The sequence below is a fragment of the Thermobia domestica genome, chromosome 13 (genome assembly GCF_964235325.1).
Source record: "Thermobia domestica chromosome 13, izTheDome1.hap1.1, whole genome shotgun sequence".
Taxonomy (NCBI): Eukaryota; Metazoa; Arthropoda; class Insecta; order Zygentoma; family Lepismatidae; genus Thermobia; species Thermobia domestica.
The window spans coordinates 123,779,362-123,796,903 of NC_137466.1; the positions used below are offsets into that span (position 1 = coordinate 123,779,362).

At 36.5% G+C, this 17,542-nt stretch overlaps 1 protein-coding gene across 3 annotated transcripts in view; it reads left to right on the plus strand.

Moving 5' to 3' along the window:
• Positions 1-15,429: 15,429 nt before the first annotated feature.
• Positions 15,430-17,542, plus strand: part of LOC145668480 (neuronal acetylcholine receptor subunit alpha-7-like) — a 287,737-nt gene continuing 285,624 nt past the window's right edge. For all 3 annotated transcript variants that reach the window (XM_081736407.1, XM_081736409.1, XM_081736408.1), the window contains exon 1: positions 15,430-15,832. In XM_081736407.1, coding sequence (XP_081592533.1) covers positions 15,781-15,832 — 52 coding nt within the window. In that variant the 5' untranslated portion in view covers positions 15,430-15,780. The remainder of the gene's footprint in view (positions 15,833-17,542) is intronic.

Consider the following 17,542-nt stretch of genomic DNA (forward strand, 5'->3'; position numbering starts at 1 on the left):
TGTGGTACTGGTTGGTAGTAGTTATCTTTCACCTCGAAATGTTGGTGCGAATGGAATATGCGCTTTGACGTCTGGTGGAAAATTCACCTCAACGACATAATACCACACAAGAATACGCTAAGACCAAACATCTAACGTCACAAACTCAGTATACGTCCAGCAAACAGCATGAGATATCCAGTCAGTCAGGAAGTATTGTGTTGTTAAACAGTGTCATATGAATAGTTCATATGTCGCAGTTAAGTTCATAATTAAGAACAAAAGTGCGAGTGTCTTTACAATTTCAAAGTGGAACATTCTGCATACCAGGTTGAAAAAAATATGGTGCATTTAGGCCAGGAATGGTGAATGAACGCATCATTCGGCGTTGCTTAGTCAAATTTCGTTCCGGCGACACGAATACTCTGTACAATTGGTAAGATGAGAAGGTTGGACTCATGAGTGCCACATGAGTTTGTAACGATCAACGAAGACTGTTGTATGAATTTGTGAAGTTCTCTGATTGTATGCAGTAACCAGAAAGATTTCCAGCATCGGATTCATAAGATGCGGAGCTGCTACTACAACCGTAAACTGTCAGGAGAGTGGTTGAAACATGATCAACATCCAGGGGTATGTCTTTCAAAGCAGCAAGTCTTGTAATGTTTTTACAGGGAATATATCATGAATTAGAAATTCTTAAATAATAGCAAAGACCATTTTTAAACACTAATGCTGTAACCTCTAATTTATCAGGATTTCATTCACGATTCATAGTATATACAATTATACTATATTTGATTTTGAAAAGTTTTACACTAGTAGCCCAGAACGGTTTCCAAAACCTATAGATTGTTTTATTCCGACCATTTCCAGAATACGTTCACACCCTTTCCACCTGATTTTCCTCTGGGGCATCCTACTGATCTCTTAAGCTTATCATCTCCATGTCTACAACCAAGAAAAACGCACATTCTTTCCGGGTAGCTTCTACAGCTCCTATCTCATTCAACTTAAATCGCAAACGTATACAGCTCCTGGTATGGATCAGATAACTTACTGCCACATCATCTTACTGTCTTCTTCTTCTTTCCTACATATATATTCTTCCATTTTTCGTACCGGCTACATACCCTCAGACACGAAAACCTTCTTTACTCGAATGATTCTAAACGGTTACAAACCTGCAGAATTTGTTCCACTTTACCGACCTATTCAACTAACCTCCGTGTATAGTAAAATTATTGAATGCATCATTGTTATCAAACTTCATCTCTCTACCCTAATTTGTTACCTGTGCATCAGGCGGCCTCATTTTAACAATAAGGACCAACTGCTCAGACTCTTAAATCTCATTACTAATCATATAATACTATTCATCCAACTTGTCTTATTCTTTTCGATCTAAAAAGAGCTTTTGATAAAGTGTGACACCTAGCTTTTATGTTTATACTTCCAGTTCCCACTTTTTTATCTCTGCTTCATCTTTCATTTTCTTTCCAACCGCCTTTATGATTTTACTATTAATAGTCCATTATCTTATTCGTTTTTTATCTCTGGTTTACTCTGGTTTACCTTAAGGCTCCGCTCTCTTACTCCATCTGTATCTTCTCTTTGTAGCTGACATGCCATGATACTGCTTTTCCTTGGACAGCCCGGACCATCCAACAAATCAATTCTTCTGTCAACATAGCAACTAATTCACTGATGCAATAAGTGCCGACTCCATATCAACTTCAGCAAGACGTAAGAGTCTTTGTTTCACCTCGCTCTCGAATCCTGAAAGATCCGATTCTTACAATCAGTGCCCATGGCACATCTACCCGCCATCCCAAACAGGTCACTTACCTTGGTCTCACTATCGACCATCATCTAACTTGGCGCCCCTATCTGAAAGAAATTATTCGCAATTCCTATCACCGTTTACTAAAACAACCTTATTAAACATTAAACAGTAGTTAAAAAACAAAAGTGACATAGGGACGACAAGATATTACAAAATGCCGCATTTGTACTCAAATGACAAATGTGCAGACATGCTTTTTGTCTATGGCTTCTGCAACAATAGTTGAAAGTGTGCGGTAGAAGAATATAGGCAACAATACCCTGATCAAACAACATCTGATCGGCGCGTATGGGACAATATGTAACACTGGCATTCTGTAAAGCGTACAGTTACTATCTGAACGTCCCCGGCAGTACACCCTTGACAAGAAAGGCAATATTTTAGCAATGGTCCAAAGAAGTCCTGGAACAAATGTACGCACTGGATTGCTGCACGTGAAGTGTAGAACGATCGTATGTGCATCGGTTTCTAGTCGAAAATGGTTATTATCGATTACGATTTATCCTTTTCATATACAACGGATACAACTCCTCCATGCAGGGGACTGTGAGCTGCGTGTGGAGTTTTATTGGTGGGTACAGGCAAATAGAGATATACTTCCATATATTCTATTTGCGGACGAAGCTACCTTCATCCGACAACACCCGCAACGCATATTAGTGGATGTACGACAATACGCATGCAACTGTCCAGACAAATTCCCAGTGACGTTTCGCAGTGAATGTATGGTGTGGGATCGTTAGTGATTTGTTTATTGGTCCCATTATGTTACCAGGACGAATGAAGGGCCAACAGTACCTGCATCTTCTGCAGTATTATTTCCCATTGCAATTAGAAGATGCTCCCCTAGCCACACGAAAAAGATTGTTTTTCCAACAGGATGGGAAACCCTGTCGTTATACTCGTATAATTACACAACTTCTCAAAACAATCTTCCCCAATGGATGGATCGGCCGTGATGGTTACGTCCAGTCGCCACCACGATCACCTTACATAACACTCGTGAACTTTTGTATATGAGATTGGGTGCAGGAAATCGTGCATGGGAGTAGGTATCGTACACGTGAAGAAGTTGTTGCCCAAATTCGTCAGGCCCTGTCTACCATACGAGAGCGCCGGGCTGATCTGAGACGGGCCAAAAGTATGTCCTAACAGGAACTGCTGAGCGTATTGAAATTGAGGGATACATTTTCGAAAATTTACTGTGATTCTTAAGGCAGTAAACAGTCACAACTATCCTGCAGATAAGAACTGAAAGGCATTGAGTGCTTTACTTTCATTCGTTGTTGTGTCCTAGTATGCAATTGGAGTTCATAGCACTGCCATCTTTTGGCAACCAAAATAAAGTACGCACATATGAAAACATATTGCGTTGTTATTGATTCATGACAGTTTCGCAACATTGCACATTGAATAATATTACGTTAATGCACTTGATGTCCAATTCTGTTTACTTTACAAACGTCCAGTTTCTTTGATATACTACAAAGTAATTACAAATGACGCAGTGGTTCGAAATTTTGTATTTCATTCATTTTTGTGCTGTACCTACGATACTAGTCGTATTACTACACGATTTTGACTATTTACGTGATATGTAGACTATTATAGCGCATATTGGATGGTAAAATTGGTCATTTTTGCTCATTGCATTCTAAGCTTTTTTTAAAAATAGAGTTTGATATCCAGATATGAGAATTAAAATTTGGTATTTTTTTTATTTCGGGATACAGGGATCTGTAAATGTAACGAATGTAATACGTATCTAATGCATATTACGTGTGCTATTTACATGTTTTTGAAAGAAACTGATTTTGCTTGTCCTGATCCGTACTACAATTCCGCAAAATATTGGCCTTTTCTGATGGAACACCCTAGTGATGAAGGCATACGGCCTCTGGTTTTTCAGTGATCAAGACATACCGTCATTAGTGTTTAGTAAAATTCCCAAATGAAATTTCGTGATTTTTTCGTGACCTTTTCTTTACCAAACCATAAAATTTCGTAACATCCTCAACAGTGAATTTGGGTCCAAATTAGGCTGAATTTTCATGCATGCGATAGAAGCGTGCTTTGCTTGCAATTTGGTAGTATCTAAAAGCCGACCACCAACATTTTTGATGGTGAATTTTGACGTTTTACAAAACAAAATTTTCCAGTCTGTACTTATATTTGTACGAATAAAAAAAAATCGTAACCCAACAGCTAAATTTCGTGACTTTTTCTTGACTTTCATGACTGTTTTATGATTTCGTGACTTTTTCATGACTTTCGTGACCGATAAACACCCTGTAAATACCTTTAATAAATCAATTTTTATACACATTAATTGACGAATAGCTTTGCACGTAAAAAGATTTGTTTCTTATGCAGAAATAATTTCTAAGTTGACAACACCAACATTTTTGTTATCTTACTCTTGCCTTCTGTTTTTAAAATGGGACTTCATCTAGTTTATATTTTGATGTGCCATATTGAATTGTTCCTTTCTTATGTGTGTGTGTGTGTGTGTATGTGTATCCTTGCCTAAATACACGTAAATGCCGTGTTTCGAGTACGTGCGGATTTAGAGGTTGTCTGCTGAGAGGGGCGGATCTTTCGAGGGCTTGGACCCCTGAGTCGAGTGGAGGATCCGGGAGTTTTTTTCGCACGAAATTGTAAATATAAAAACTCGGTTTTTGAGCATTTTCGTTTATAATTTTCTACGATACAACATAGGGAGATATATGTCTTTTCAGAAAGATATTAGTAAGAAATCAAAGTGTCTCCATGCCCCCGCAACTACAGAGAAGCTTTACAATTGTTTTCAGTCATTATATAAATAGAAATGCAATCTTTTAGGCAACACACCCTCACTGTATTTCAACATTTAGATAGCCGGTATGTCGAGTCAAAATCGTAATATATATATATATATATATATATATATATATATATATATATATATATATATATATATATATATATATATATATATATATATATATATATATATATATATATGTGTGTGTGTGTGTGTGTGTGTGTATCTATGTATGTAATAATGTTTGTCCGTTTATTCCACTCAGACCATTGCACCGAAGATTTTCGCTACATAGTTTAACGTATGATTCTAACTTATTGCTTTGATTAAAATGCGTATCCTAAGAGGGGAGTGAGGAATTCAAAATATATGCAAAAAAAGTTGAGTATCACACGATCCTCTCAACACAACAAGATTTAAACTGGGTACGTAAATCATCCATTTACAATAATATAACCAATGATCTTGCTGTTTTGAAAATTCTCGTTTTAAGGGAAGCAATATAGGCATCTTCAATATGTATAAAAATTAATGTAACGATTTTTTGTCGTTGAACTCCTTCTAGACCAGGGATGCAAATAAACACTCGCCCGGGGCGAGTGGTTCATCAGTGCAGGTGAGTATTTGATATCATACCGAAGGTAAGTAAATGATTTCTATTGTGGGATGTGGGCTAGTAGCTTTTTTCTCGAGCGAGTAAAATTGTGTTGCTTATTTGCATCCTTCTTCTAGACCATCCACCAATGTTAATGGTTTAAGTAAGTACATTACCGTACCATGGTTTAACCTAGGGCTTTATCATGTTACTTTAAGAAAAACGTATATCCTAAGGGAACACCGGGAGGTTCAAAATTTATGCAAAAGAATTTAGGATATCTCGAAAACGACAGATATTAATGCCCAACCCTTAGTTTTGGGGAGCTGTTGAGATAATTAGTAACACCTTCAACCCCATTGAAGATTTGTTCAGCCCCATCGGCATTTGTTACGGTGGGAAATTATTACACGTAAAACTAATAGTAAACGTTCGATATTAATGTTCAATCCATTAGAGGAATAGTGACACCAACAGTGCCGTTGAAGTCCAAATTTATCACCCATGCATATCCTAAAATGGAGTAAGGGGATTAAATACTTTACATAATCTTATTCTTTCTGTGCGAAAAGCAGGCATTTCATTTAGTCATTAAATAAAACAATGTTAGGGCAGACATGGGATAAAAAAATCTAAACAATCCTTCTTTTGATTTATTGGTTTGTTGGTTAATTTGGAGTTCACCATGACCTTGAACACCGACGCTATATGAGACGTGAACCTACAGCTTAAAGTGGGATAAGAATCACATGTGTTGTAACTAAGAATGGATCCCAGGTCTCCAATAGCCTCTTTAAAGTTTAACTAACATCTTCACGGTTATGCATCGAGGCTAAGGGAGACGTTGATGATTGTATTGCACGAAATAGTATAATTTAGAAAGTGGAAGGAAACGGGCGAAGTATGAGAAAACCGCTGTTTGTCCACTACAAGGCACCAGGGACACTATGCCCAGATGTGATCACTGTACCACTGAGCCACGAGGCCTCGTACGTAGCGATTTCTTAGATATATATATAGTTCTTCCAAATACCTTGCAACAACTAAATGCAACACACAAAAGTTATAAAAGAAACACATTATTAATAATACGTAATTTAATATTTAAGTCTATAGATTTAGTATGTTGGTCCGTAGACCCGTAGAATGCACTTCAAAATTTTGAATTCCAGACGGTTCCAGAAAAACTGTCTACTGTAAATTCTACTGCTGCATCAAAAAATGTTATTCCTACTGAAAAACGAATATATGCCATATAAGGCGGGGAACCGAACCAATTTTACAGGATTTATGTGGACTTACACAAAGCATTTTCTGAATCGTATATTCAAACGAGAAATAATACGAAAAAGTTTAGTAGCCGTTAAGAGAATCGATGCAGGGATTGAGGCAGAAGCTTGTGTCTGGGCCAAGTTGATACGAAAAAAAGGAATAATAAATAAATAAAACAGCTCTCTATATTTTTTTTAAAAAATGAATTTTTAGTGCCCCTAGCGTACAGTTTATGGGAAAACCAATTACATCATTCAATTTTAATATTTCATTTCAGAGCTTATGCTACATCCCACTTTTCTTTTCTGCATCTCATGTTTCCGCTAGCCATTTACGCGTCCTGGGTTCTTCATAAAAAATGCCAATTTTAATTTTTCATTCCGTGGTTTCGTTTTTCCATTACAGCATTTGCTTGGGTTCATCTACTGTATATTATCTATAGATATATATACACTGTATATATATTATGAATTCTCGGTTTTCAGCTTGCTTGTCACGAATTATTCACATGTGTGCACTCTTTTGCTTTTAATGTGGCATGAGGATTATAGGGTTAAGATTACTCTTGTTCTCCCCTTCAAAACTCTCAAACCGATAATCCAATGTTTGACCACAGTAGGTCAGTGATAGAGGACCAAATCGAGGACGTATAATCAAATGGCTAAAAAAAAAGCTTTGTGCAGTGGTCCGCAAGAAAAGGAGAAGAAAATATATATGTAAAAGAAAGTTGATCAGTTAGATTTGGCATTATTCAAGTGAAATAAATAAATATCTATACCGAGTTCGTGTGGAATTACATGTTACAAAATGTTAAAAATGTCAATCATTAAAAAACATTTAATTATTAATCCTAATGTATATGACCAAGCATTGTTTTAGAGTTCACGTTTGGAAATATGGATCACATTTCAATCTTTGTTCTAGCATATTGACTTAATTTGACTTGGACTTCCACGGGATAATTTCAATTTTCTTGCATTACATCGCTATCGTAGGTGAGTTTATTTGGAGTTTAATGTCCTTTTCAGCACCGAGGTTATATGAGACGGGACCTACTGATTAACGGGGAATCCGAACGGGGAATTGGGAATCGAACCCGGGTTTCCTACGCCACAATCGCGTACGGTAACAGCTTTTCTCTCTCTCTCTCTCTTATTTTTTTTAAGAGAAAATATCAACCAATCATACCTCAGTTTCCTGAGCACCCGAGTTTCTTCGTATACAGCAGAGTACTGCAAATCCAGGCCCGAAGACGGCCGGGCCCGCCCCGGATCGATCTGTATTCTGTGCTCGGCTCGACCCGACCCGACCCGGCCCGAATCTCGAGTCGGGCAGAGAACGTGCCGGGCTCTAACCGGGCCGGGCATAACCGGCCTGAGAAAACCAAGTTGATAAGTCAAGTCAATCCTTCAATATGCAATGGAAAATGAGAAATGTGTCGTCATAATATTGCAAATGTATATTTGTCCTTCTCGAATGGGAAACAATAATACAGCTCATGGACGTAAATGTCTTATACTAAGCTCATTAGTGCATTACGAGTAAGAGAGAAGATATGTAAAACTGCTACACCGTATATGATACTAATACTACAACTACTACTGCTAATACCACTACTACTATTACTAGTAATACAAAAACAAAACAATGAAAATGAAATCTTTGAGTTTTACGTCCCACAGGTATGCCGGCTAGGCTAAAGGAGACGGTGATGATTAGAAATAAATGACATGGTGGAATGAATAAAGTGCTAGGAAACGGAAGAACGCCGAAAAACCCCCACACACGGTGTTTGTCCACCACAAAGTTCACTTGGCGAGAGCTGGGATCGAACCAGGGACCCCATCCACCAGAGGTGAACGCTGAACCACTGAGCCACCGTTCCAGGAACACCTTATCGACCCTGGCGTCTTGGTGATTTATTTGATCATTATATTTTGTTATATTTGTAGTATCATACTATAAACAATACAGGAAAATGTAACCCCATTTGGTATTTGCTTGCTAATTGAACATTACTACAAATTACACTGATCTTATGAGCACGACAGTTCGCGGGTTTTGGCCTCCGTGGTCTTATGGTAGCGTACCAAATTCTACTTAGTAGGTCAAGTACTTGACTTTATCATACATTCTTTAGGTAACTACGGCTCAGGCCGTATGGATGATGATGGGATGAATTGGTGGAATGAAAACAGTGGGAGGAAGCGAGACCACCCCGGAAACTCCTATGCACACAGTGTTTTTCCACCACAAAGCTCACGTAGCACGAGCAGGGATTGATCCGACGACCTCCAGCACAGATGTGAGTTTTTCCTACTGAACCACCGTTGTTCCTCGTATTTCAAGCATCGCTTCACATTCTGTGCAGACCGGGCATAATAACTAGCATTTCTCCGTTTTTTTCTGTACTTAGAATAAATTCTGTACCACTAGATATGTCAACTCTGACGCGAAGTCGAAGCAGTTGTCGTAGTAGTAATAGTAGAAGTAGTAGTAGTAGTAGAAGTAGTAGTAGTAGTAGTAGTAGTAATAGTAGTAGTAGAAGTAGTAATAGTAGTAATATTACAGTACTTTGCAGTCTTGAATAAAGAGTCAGTTTCCCAAACACATTACGATTAACATAGGCTGACAGTAAGACCGTAACAACACGGCAAAGGCAGAGGTAGTGAAGGACATTAAAAAAAATGACAACATTAGTTTCCGATCTGTCTTTCAGAGTGTCCGGGCCGGCCCGGCTCGACCCGGAAATACATGTGCCCGTTTCGGCCCTATAGCATTTGTGTCCGGCCCGGAATGTGCCCGGCCCGATTCGCCCTGGTTATGGTCCGGTCCAGTTTGATATTACCTGATACACAGTCAGGGCTCTGGTACACAGAGATTCCTTAGCCTTTATTAAATTCGATAGCGACACGAACACATACATATTCGTATAGTTAAAATTAAGCTTTCCAACCGGGAATCGAACCCAGGACCTCGTAGACCAAAGGCAGACGTCCTAGCCCTTAGACAAGCGGGGAGGGCTAAGCACGAAGAAGCTCTACATCGCTATCGGATTTCTGAACTAAATTTTATGGAAATATTTGATGAGAAAACAGTTCTAATAATAGTAGGATAGAGAAACTTACATAATGCAAAACTTTTATTATATTGTCGAAATTCATATATAAGGAACTGTTTGAACGTGCCTATGCAGAATGCAGTAGTGAAATACTTGTGACAAATTCAACATCGTTTTCTGAAGGAATCTGGTAATAAGACCATTTAACATAAAATTACAAATAATTGTGGACATTTATGACTGGATTATAGCTAGAGTTAGGGAGACAATAAATAAGTTTCGAGTTTCTGTATTTTGCGTCCTTATGTAACTCCTTTTTTTTTTTTTTTTTTTTTTATGAAAGACAAGACTTAACTATTAATATGAGCTTAGAGCCATGAGCAAGACTTGAATCGTGGGGAATTGACAGTGTAGGCCGTTCCCGACTACTATATTTCGCCTCCAAGAGCGCTGCTTACAGAATCACTTCACCAGTTCCCGGGGATATGTTAAAGAATCAATAGTTTGATGACCAAAGAGGTTTAATATGTGATTTTATCCTGTAAGATTTCAAGGAATAACGAAAGCATCATATAGTTAAAATAGTTATCAAGTTGGAACTTTATATTCAAACACGTCTTGGTCATAGAGTGATTGGCTTTAAACTGACACGGTCTTCGGCTTTTGACAACTCTGCGGCCACCTTTATTTTTCATTCTTACTTTTTTGAAAGGAAAGAAATCTGCTAACGTAGCATTTAAAGAAAAGAAAGAAACTTCTGCTTGAAGGAAGAACTTTGGAAACTGGAAAATTTTCTTGTCATAGTTATAAAAGACTCCACAAGTATAAGGAAGTCTCGCTCAAGTAAATGAGTTTTCGAGACAAGAAGAAAGAACACAAGGCTAATGGTAAACAAACTCTTAATACATTTTCGACGTATTGTGCTCCAAGAAATTGTTTGAAGAAAGAATCTGAAGGATAATTGTTAACAAACTCTCCTGGTTCACTAAAATATGTAGGTGTTACCGGATATTACACAGTTAGTATGATTGAGACGTGCGAGATACAGAAACAACGCTCGACTAGATTTAGAAAATGAAAAAAGGGATATTCGGCAAATTGATATGATTTGACTATCCATCTAGATATAGTCCTTGTTAAGTCTTTATTCATATCAGTCAGGAAGAAAAAACATTTGATCATCTACAAGCCAAAATTGGGACACTTTTTTTTTTTTTTAGTAGAGCATTTTGTGTCTGTCACGTTTGTATTTTTTCGCGGACACCGGACGACTTTCTAAAAAAAATCTCTTTACAAACGTGACATCTGATCCACCTACGGTAGATGGATTGAGGATTACGAATTATGGCGCTAAAATTTGGGAGAGTGTAAGAAGAGATTACATTCACTATTAGTTACATGAAATACCACCAAGAGCAATACAAGAGTTTGGAGTTACATTTAACATGATAAAGGAAAAATACTAAAGAGAAAGTAATGATCCGTATACTAAATGTCTTCGAATATGTAAAATTCTGGAGACGTTCGAAACGACATGACACTATAGAAGGTCGTTTCAGGTTGATGGTAATGAATTCAGCACCTTTCCCAGTTTAAGAAATACCACAACAACGCCAATAATTGTAATTGACGTTACGTGGTTTTATCCACTGTGGTGATTGCCTGTAATTATATTGTACTCATGGCTACTCCCCGAAAGTTATGAATTGAGACTAAGATTGAAAAACTTCTTGCTTATCTGAATCACGAACAAAAACAACTCAAGAAAAGATTAATAAGCTCGAAAAAAAAAAATGAAACTGCTTTTCCTTCATCTTCAGCTGAAGCGAAACGACACACCATAATCGAAAAGAGTGAATATACACTGAAGCGTAAGTGCGGTGCTAGTGGATGGTTGATGATGCAATAATTATGTTTGTCTCAGACCTTACTTGTGAATTTGGCAGTATATGATCTCTGCTATCGTAATCGTAATAACTGATAACTGAACAGTTTGTAATGAACAAAATTGTTTTAACGTACAGTTATTAAAACTAAATAATAATGTTATTTCAAAAATAGTTCACAAGAAACCAAAACAACATGATACGTAACCAAATGCAGTTGAAATCGTTCCTCTAGTTGCTGTCTTAACTTAGATTTTAGAGCCGTTGTTTTTTACTGGCAACACTGAAAATATCTCAGGTTCATATTTTCTGTTGTAGAATAACATTCTCTGTGATTGTGGTAAGTTGCATTTCATTATCCTCTTTCACTTATGAATAAACAAGCAAAGAAAAATGGTAAATTGTGTATTATTTTTGGTAAGTCAGGCTCTTAAAATGAGATTGGGTAATTATTATGGTTATATTCAAAGCTTGATCCATCCACTGAAAGCACGAGCGTTAGCCACTTAGCTATGACGGAGTACGCTCCCACAATAATTCTCTAGTCAAGAATGAAGTGAAAAAGTAAAAAGAGCAAACGACATGATGCTAGATAGGGAATCATGTGATTCGGATCCCACGTTAAGTTACAGGTCCACGTCTCATATAGCGTCACTGCTAAAAGAGATGCTAAACTCAAAATTACATGAAATTCATTTTCTATTTCAAATAGTACATTTCGAGACTATCGAGTCAAGATCGAAACGACGATTTTTGACTCGAGACGAGACCAAGATCGAGACAACTATTTGTCAACCGTGACTGTATACAATCTCGTCTCAATACCATCACTAGCTAAGGAAAACGGTGACGATGAGATGGATGATAGTGGTGGAATTACGAAATTGGGAGGAAACGGGAAAACTCCGAGAAAACCCACACATAAGACATTTCTCCACTACAAAGCTCACTTTTATAGGACTGGGATCGAACCAAATACCAATATGCCATAGATGAGAGATCTACTAGTAAACCATCGTGTCCCTTTAAAAAAATGTGTATATTCTAGAGTAATATATTCGGACATTAATTGCAACTAAAACTAAATTGTTTCAATTTAATTACAGTAAAGCTCCAAATATCCGCAAGCGCTGCTAACATTTTTGTAACCTTGCTACAGTCTTTTAACCCTTTTAATTAAAAGCCCTACTTCTTTACTTGCAATATATATCCAAGCACGTTCATGTTCAGTATCATCATCATCCATTTCCAAATACAGTAAAGCCACGTTTATCCACGGAACTAGGTGGCAAAGGCACCGCGGATAGCGAATATCGCTGATAACAAAAAAAAAAAAAAAAAAAAAAATACAAATGAGTTACAAACACGAAAAAATATTTCAGCATAAAAATTATGTTTTATTATACGAAAAAGATAATAAAACTTTAAAAATATGTACAGTACAGCAGAAGCCTTTGCTTTCTAGGCCTAAAATACTAAATTGAACAATAAACAGAAAACAACACTGTACTGTAAACAAAAGGTATTTACTTACTCTTAAAAAAATAGTAATTCGTTTCTGCTTCTTGCTTTGGAAATACCTGTTCTTTATTCCAGATTGTACTTTGCTTAAAATGAATTTTTCTGCGAATTTTCTTTTAAATATTGAAGCAATTCGTCTACGTGGTGCATAGAAGTTTCGTGTGTCATCTGCGCAGGCGCCTCGTCTTCTTCACTTTCACTTTGTTCTTCTTCGTTCTCGTAGCAAGTTTAAACGGTGACGAGGGAATTTCTGGACTAGATTATTTTCATGAACATTACGAATTTGAGAAATCAGGAGCATATTTGAAAAAGATCTACGTTATTTATTAACCTCTATCAGGTATCGTACCTATGAAAATCAATAACCTAATTTTAATGTTGGTACTTTCTGTCAGCTACACTATCAATATGCAAGAGTGATTATTTTAAAGAAAAAAAAAATACAACCATGAGAGTGGTTTCTAAGAAAATCGAATTTTAATTTTCATTTTGCTGTATGTTAAACTTATATTTGGAGAAAGACATGAAAGTCGAGAAAAAATATTATGAAAGTTTTAAAATTTGGCATCTAGTATGTATACATACCAATGAATGAACAGAAAAATTGAGATTGATGAAGAGACTGACTGACATAAAAGAATACCTTTTCCAACATATATAGGCTATGAAACGTGTAAATCGATTGAAATATCGAATTCGATTTTGTTCTTTATCATCTATTTACATTCAGAAGGAACTAGTGGGCATTTTGCAATATGTTGATTGAGATTAACAAAACCAGCCACGCAACTACGCTAGTTGTCACCCGGGGTAAGATCTCGCCTTAGCGTCCTTCCCCTCTGACCAACAATACTAAAACACTTTCCCAAATATTTGCCCAATTTTGCGCTCTCCGGCTTCCAATTTGCCGTCCGGGGCACAAGCCCCGTTTTCCTCCCTAGTTACGTCACTGAACAAAACTGGCAAATTATAACGAAGAGGATGGACAAACCGTTAAAGACAAAAATTTTCTTGCTTCTTGGGATTAACCAACCCTGTACAGTAACAATATTTTGAGTACTGTATGCAATTTTAATGTTTGTTTTGCCATTAGCGATGCTGTGCATTAAAAGTGAGCGACAGTCTCTTCCTTTTCTTCTTATTGTGTATTATTAGAGATTTTCAACACCTTACCCTTTACCGAAATTCTTATCTGAAAGAACTCAGTGGGTTATAAACAGTTAGGCGAAACGAGATTAAATTGTCGCAGAATACGCGGGTTCAATTTCCGGTGGGTGCTCGTGCGGTTCGGACCCACTTTTACATTCCGCATATAGGGTGTCCCACTTAAAACCAATTCGTTTCACTTTCATTCTGGTATTCAAAATTTTAGGTAAGAAGTTCACATAAGATGTAATAATGTGGTGACACGTGTCTTGTAAGAATGTAACTTTGCGATATTTACATACGATGCAATACAACATGTCTTTTGCATGAAGGGAAGTTGGCTCTGTTAATGTGATATTTTGTTTACGACATTTCTAAAATCACAGCTTAAACAAAAGTTATTCTAGATCTGAACTTACCCAAGGTATTGAAAATAGGCATTGTCGTTATTTAACCTGCAATTTGGCGTACGTAGACAAAGCAGCTGCCGTCGTCCATTTGGAATGTGCAGATTAATCATTCAAACAAAAGTGAGTGTTAATTAAAAATCATATTGTACGTAAGACCACAATGATGAGTAAAGTTTCTAGTTCTCTTTCGTAGTAATTTTGAACAAGAACTTCCTCATTGGCAAAGTGAAACGACCAAAAAGGAAGTTTTCGCGCGGAAGTTCAAGGACCTCTCACTTTTTGAACAAAAGGAAATCTTGTAGTGAAGAAGAGGCGATGAGAAACAGTGGATGTAGAGCTGTGAAGTTTCGAACCTACGTTGGGCGAAATATTCGTTCATTTGTCGAGAGGCTCTGTTGAGAGTAATTCCTCTTCTTCACGCCCTTTTTTTCAGAAAAAGAAAAAAAAAGTAGTTTACAACGGCACAAGAGCTGTCAACAATTTCGCTGTAATCCTGTGTTCAGCACCCGTGGGTGTAGTAGTGGTAGTGATAAAGTGGGACAGAAACTGCCCCCATCCGCACAAATAGTCTTCGAATTTCGATCATGTCAAAGAAAAGAAAGAAAGAAGGAAAAAATACTGAAGTAAGTTTCTGGCAAACTTCTTCATTAAAACGCTGCCTCCCTTTTAATGGGTCCTCTGGTAATCTTCCGGGGAAAAGAGGAGAGAGAACAGGGTGCACATAGGGAACTAAAGAATGCAGCCGGAAAAGTCGTCAATACATCTTTCTTTCTCATTCTCTCTCTCTCTCTTTAGTAAGGATGGACGAAACTGAACGAACGACCCAACTGCGCAAGAGTACTCTCGAAAACCTGTCTGACTGACTCTGTTGCTTTCCCGTGGTAGTAGTTTGGTCGTTGCATTACATAAATACACATCCATTTGGATTTCCAGTTCGGGAGCGCATTCCGGTTTAATAACAAACTCCGTTGTATCTATATTTTTTTAACACTGTTGATATTCTGTTTTTCGTAAATTAATCCGTTCACGCTTCATCTCATGTGATCTGTTGGGAACTGAGTGGATAGAGTATTACATATGTTTTTCTTTTTACTTTTTTTTTTCAAAACAGCGAAAGGTGTCAATAAGTAACTTTTTTTAGAGGTTAATATCTGAAGCATTTTCCTGTCTCTAATTCTCTGTATTTTTTTTACAAAATAAGTAAAATCAAAATCCTACAGAAAAGAAAGTTGAAAAAAATAAATTTTCATTATTTTTTGTGATGGGACCTGTTGACAAATTTTTAGTGTCTTTTTGCTTCATTTTTGCTAACGGTAAGTATTATTCAATTTTTTTTTAAATTCTTTTCTTGTGTGTCTATATACATAGATGTTTCGGGAAAACGAATATTAAACAAAAATCTTTCCAAAACTTCCTTTCTGAATTCAAATAAGAAACTACGAGAAAACCCGAATATTTTCAAAATGCTTAATATGTTCAGGAATTATTTATTTCAAATCAAAGTTTTTTTTTTAAAGAAAACTATTAGTATCTGCTCTGTACTTCCAAAGCATTAAAACTGTTGTTTAATTTAAAAGTAGTACAAAACGTCCACAGAGTTCAATGGAACACAATCTTCTGAAAACATATTCATAAATTCAGCTGAAAATTTGCATTTCTTTACCATATTCGGAAGCCTTTAGTATATTAAAATTATGCTTGTTTAGTACTTTCTTATTAAAAATACAAATATTCTTTAAAAAAAAACTGTTGCTAACATTTTCTCGAAAAGAGAACTATTATTTTAAAAAATGTTACTCTTTCTGGCGAAAAAATAAAATAATGCAACAAAATTGAAAAAAAAAATCTTTGTAGTAGAGTTATAGCCCTGCTATAAATACTTATTGAAAAGAGAGAAAAACAAATTCTTTGACTCTAGCTCACTTTAAATTTAATTTTAAGTATGGTTATATTTTTGTTTAAGAAATCAAAAAACTATACTTTGAAATTTCGTAGCATTTCCAGGAATCTGTTAAATTGGATTACCAAGAAGCTACCTCATATATGAACTCCAGTTGATCGAACTGAGAATTTCTGTTCCCTCATGTTTCTTAAAAAGACATTTCAAACACTCTCAAAACTTTGTTTTTAAAGTTTTTTTTGCCTGGGTTCTTTTATCACATAGTGTGAGATCTGTCTATGGTAGTCGCGACTACAAAAGGTTTTGAATAAAGTACTAACATCAAATTCCTGTCACGAAATTGTTTTTTGTATTTTCGTTGAACTTGTTAATTTTTAAAATTACATCTACAATAGTATTCTCCTTCCCCACTTTATGCAATAATTCCCTATTTGCAACAATAGTGTCTAGTTTTGTCATATTTTGTTTTCATTCATATTTCACGCACATATATAAAGCATTCGTGGCAAGTTCGACCAACAAGAGGTTAAATTAAAAAAAAAACTCAATAAAACTTCACAATAGACACAGTAGGTGGTGAAAGTGCATATCCTTTTTTTCTAACTCTTTCAGACCCAATCCATTCTTATTCAGGGGCGTGATTTACGGGGGCTGGAGGGGGAAATTGCTCCCCCCAAAGAGTTTGAGGAATACATATAGTCTACTTTAATTAATTGTCTAGTTATATACTAGTACAAAACGTGAAAGTCTTATTCTGGTGGTGCTCTTTCCCCCCTCAAGCGAATTCTCAAATTACGCCCCTGTTCTAATTGGCATGTGATTTTACGAGTTAGGTCTTATTTCTATAGTGGGAAGTTTTAGTTAAAAACATTTGGCACCTTGGGTGGATATTACATTGTACTATTAATTGGATGAATTGCGATCTGACGATTTTCTTTCTGATTCTCCGAAATACAGAAAGAGGTCAAAATTAAATCAGATCTGAAGAATTAAACAAGAAATACTTAATTCATTATACATTGTAGAACTCGGTATTCAAGTTCACCAATTTACTCCAAAGCAGTTGAAAACTGAAGATATAGAGATGGAAAGCTCTTCTGCACTTCTACTTCGTATACAATCA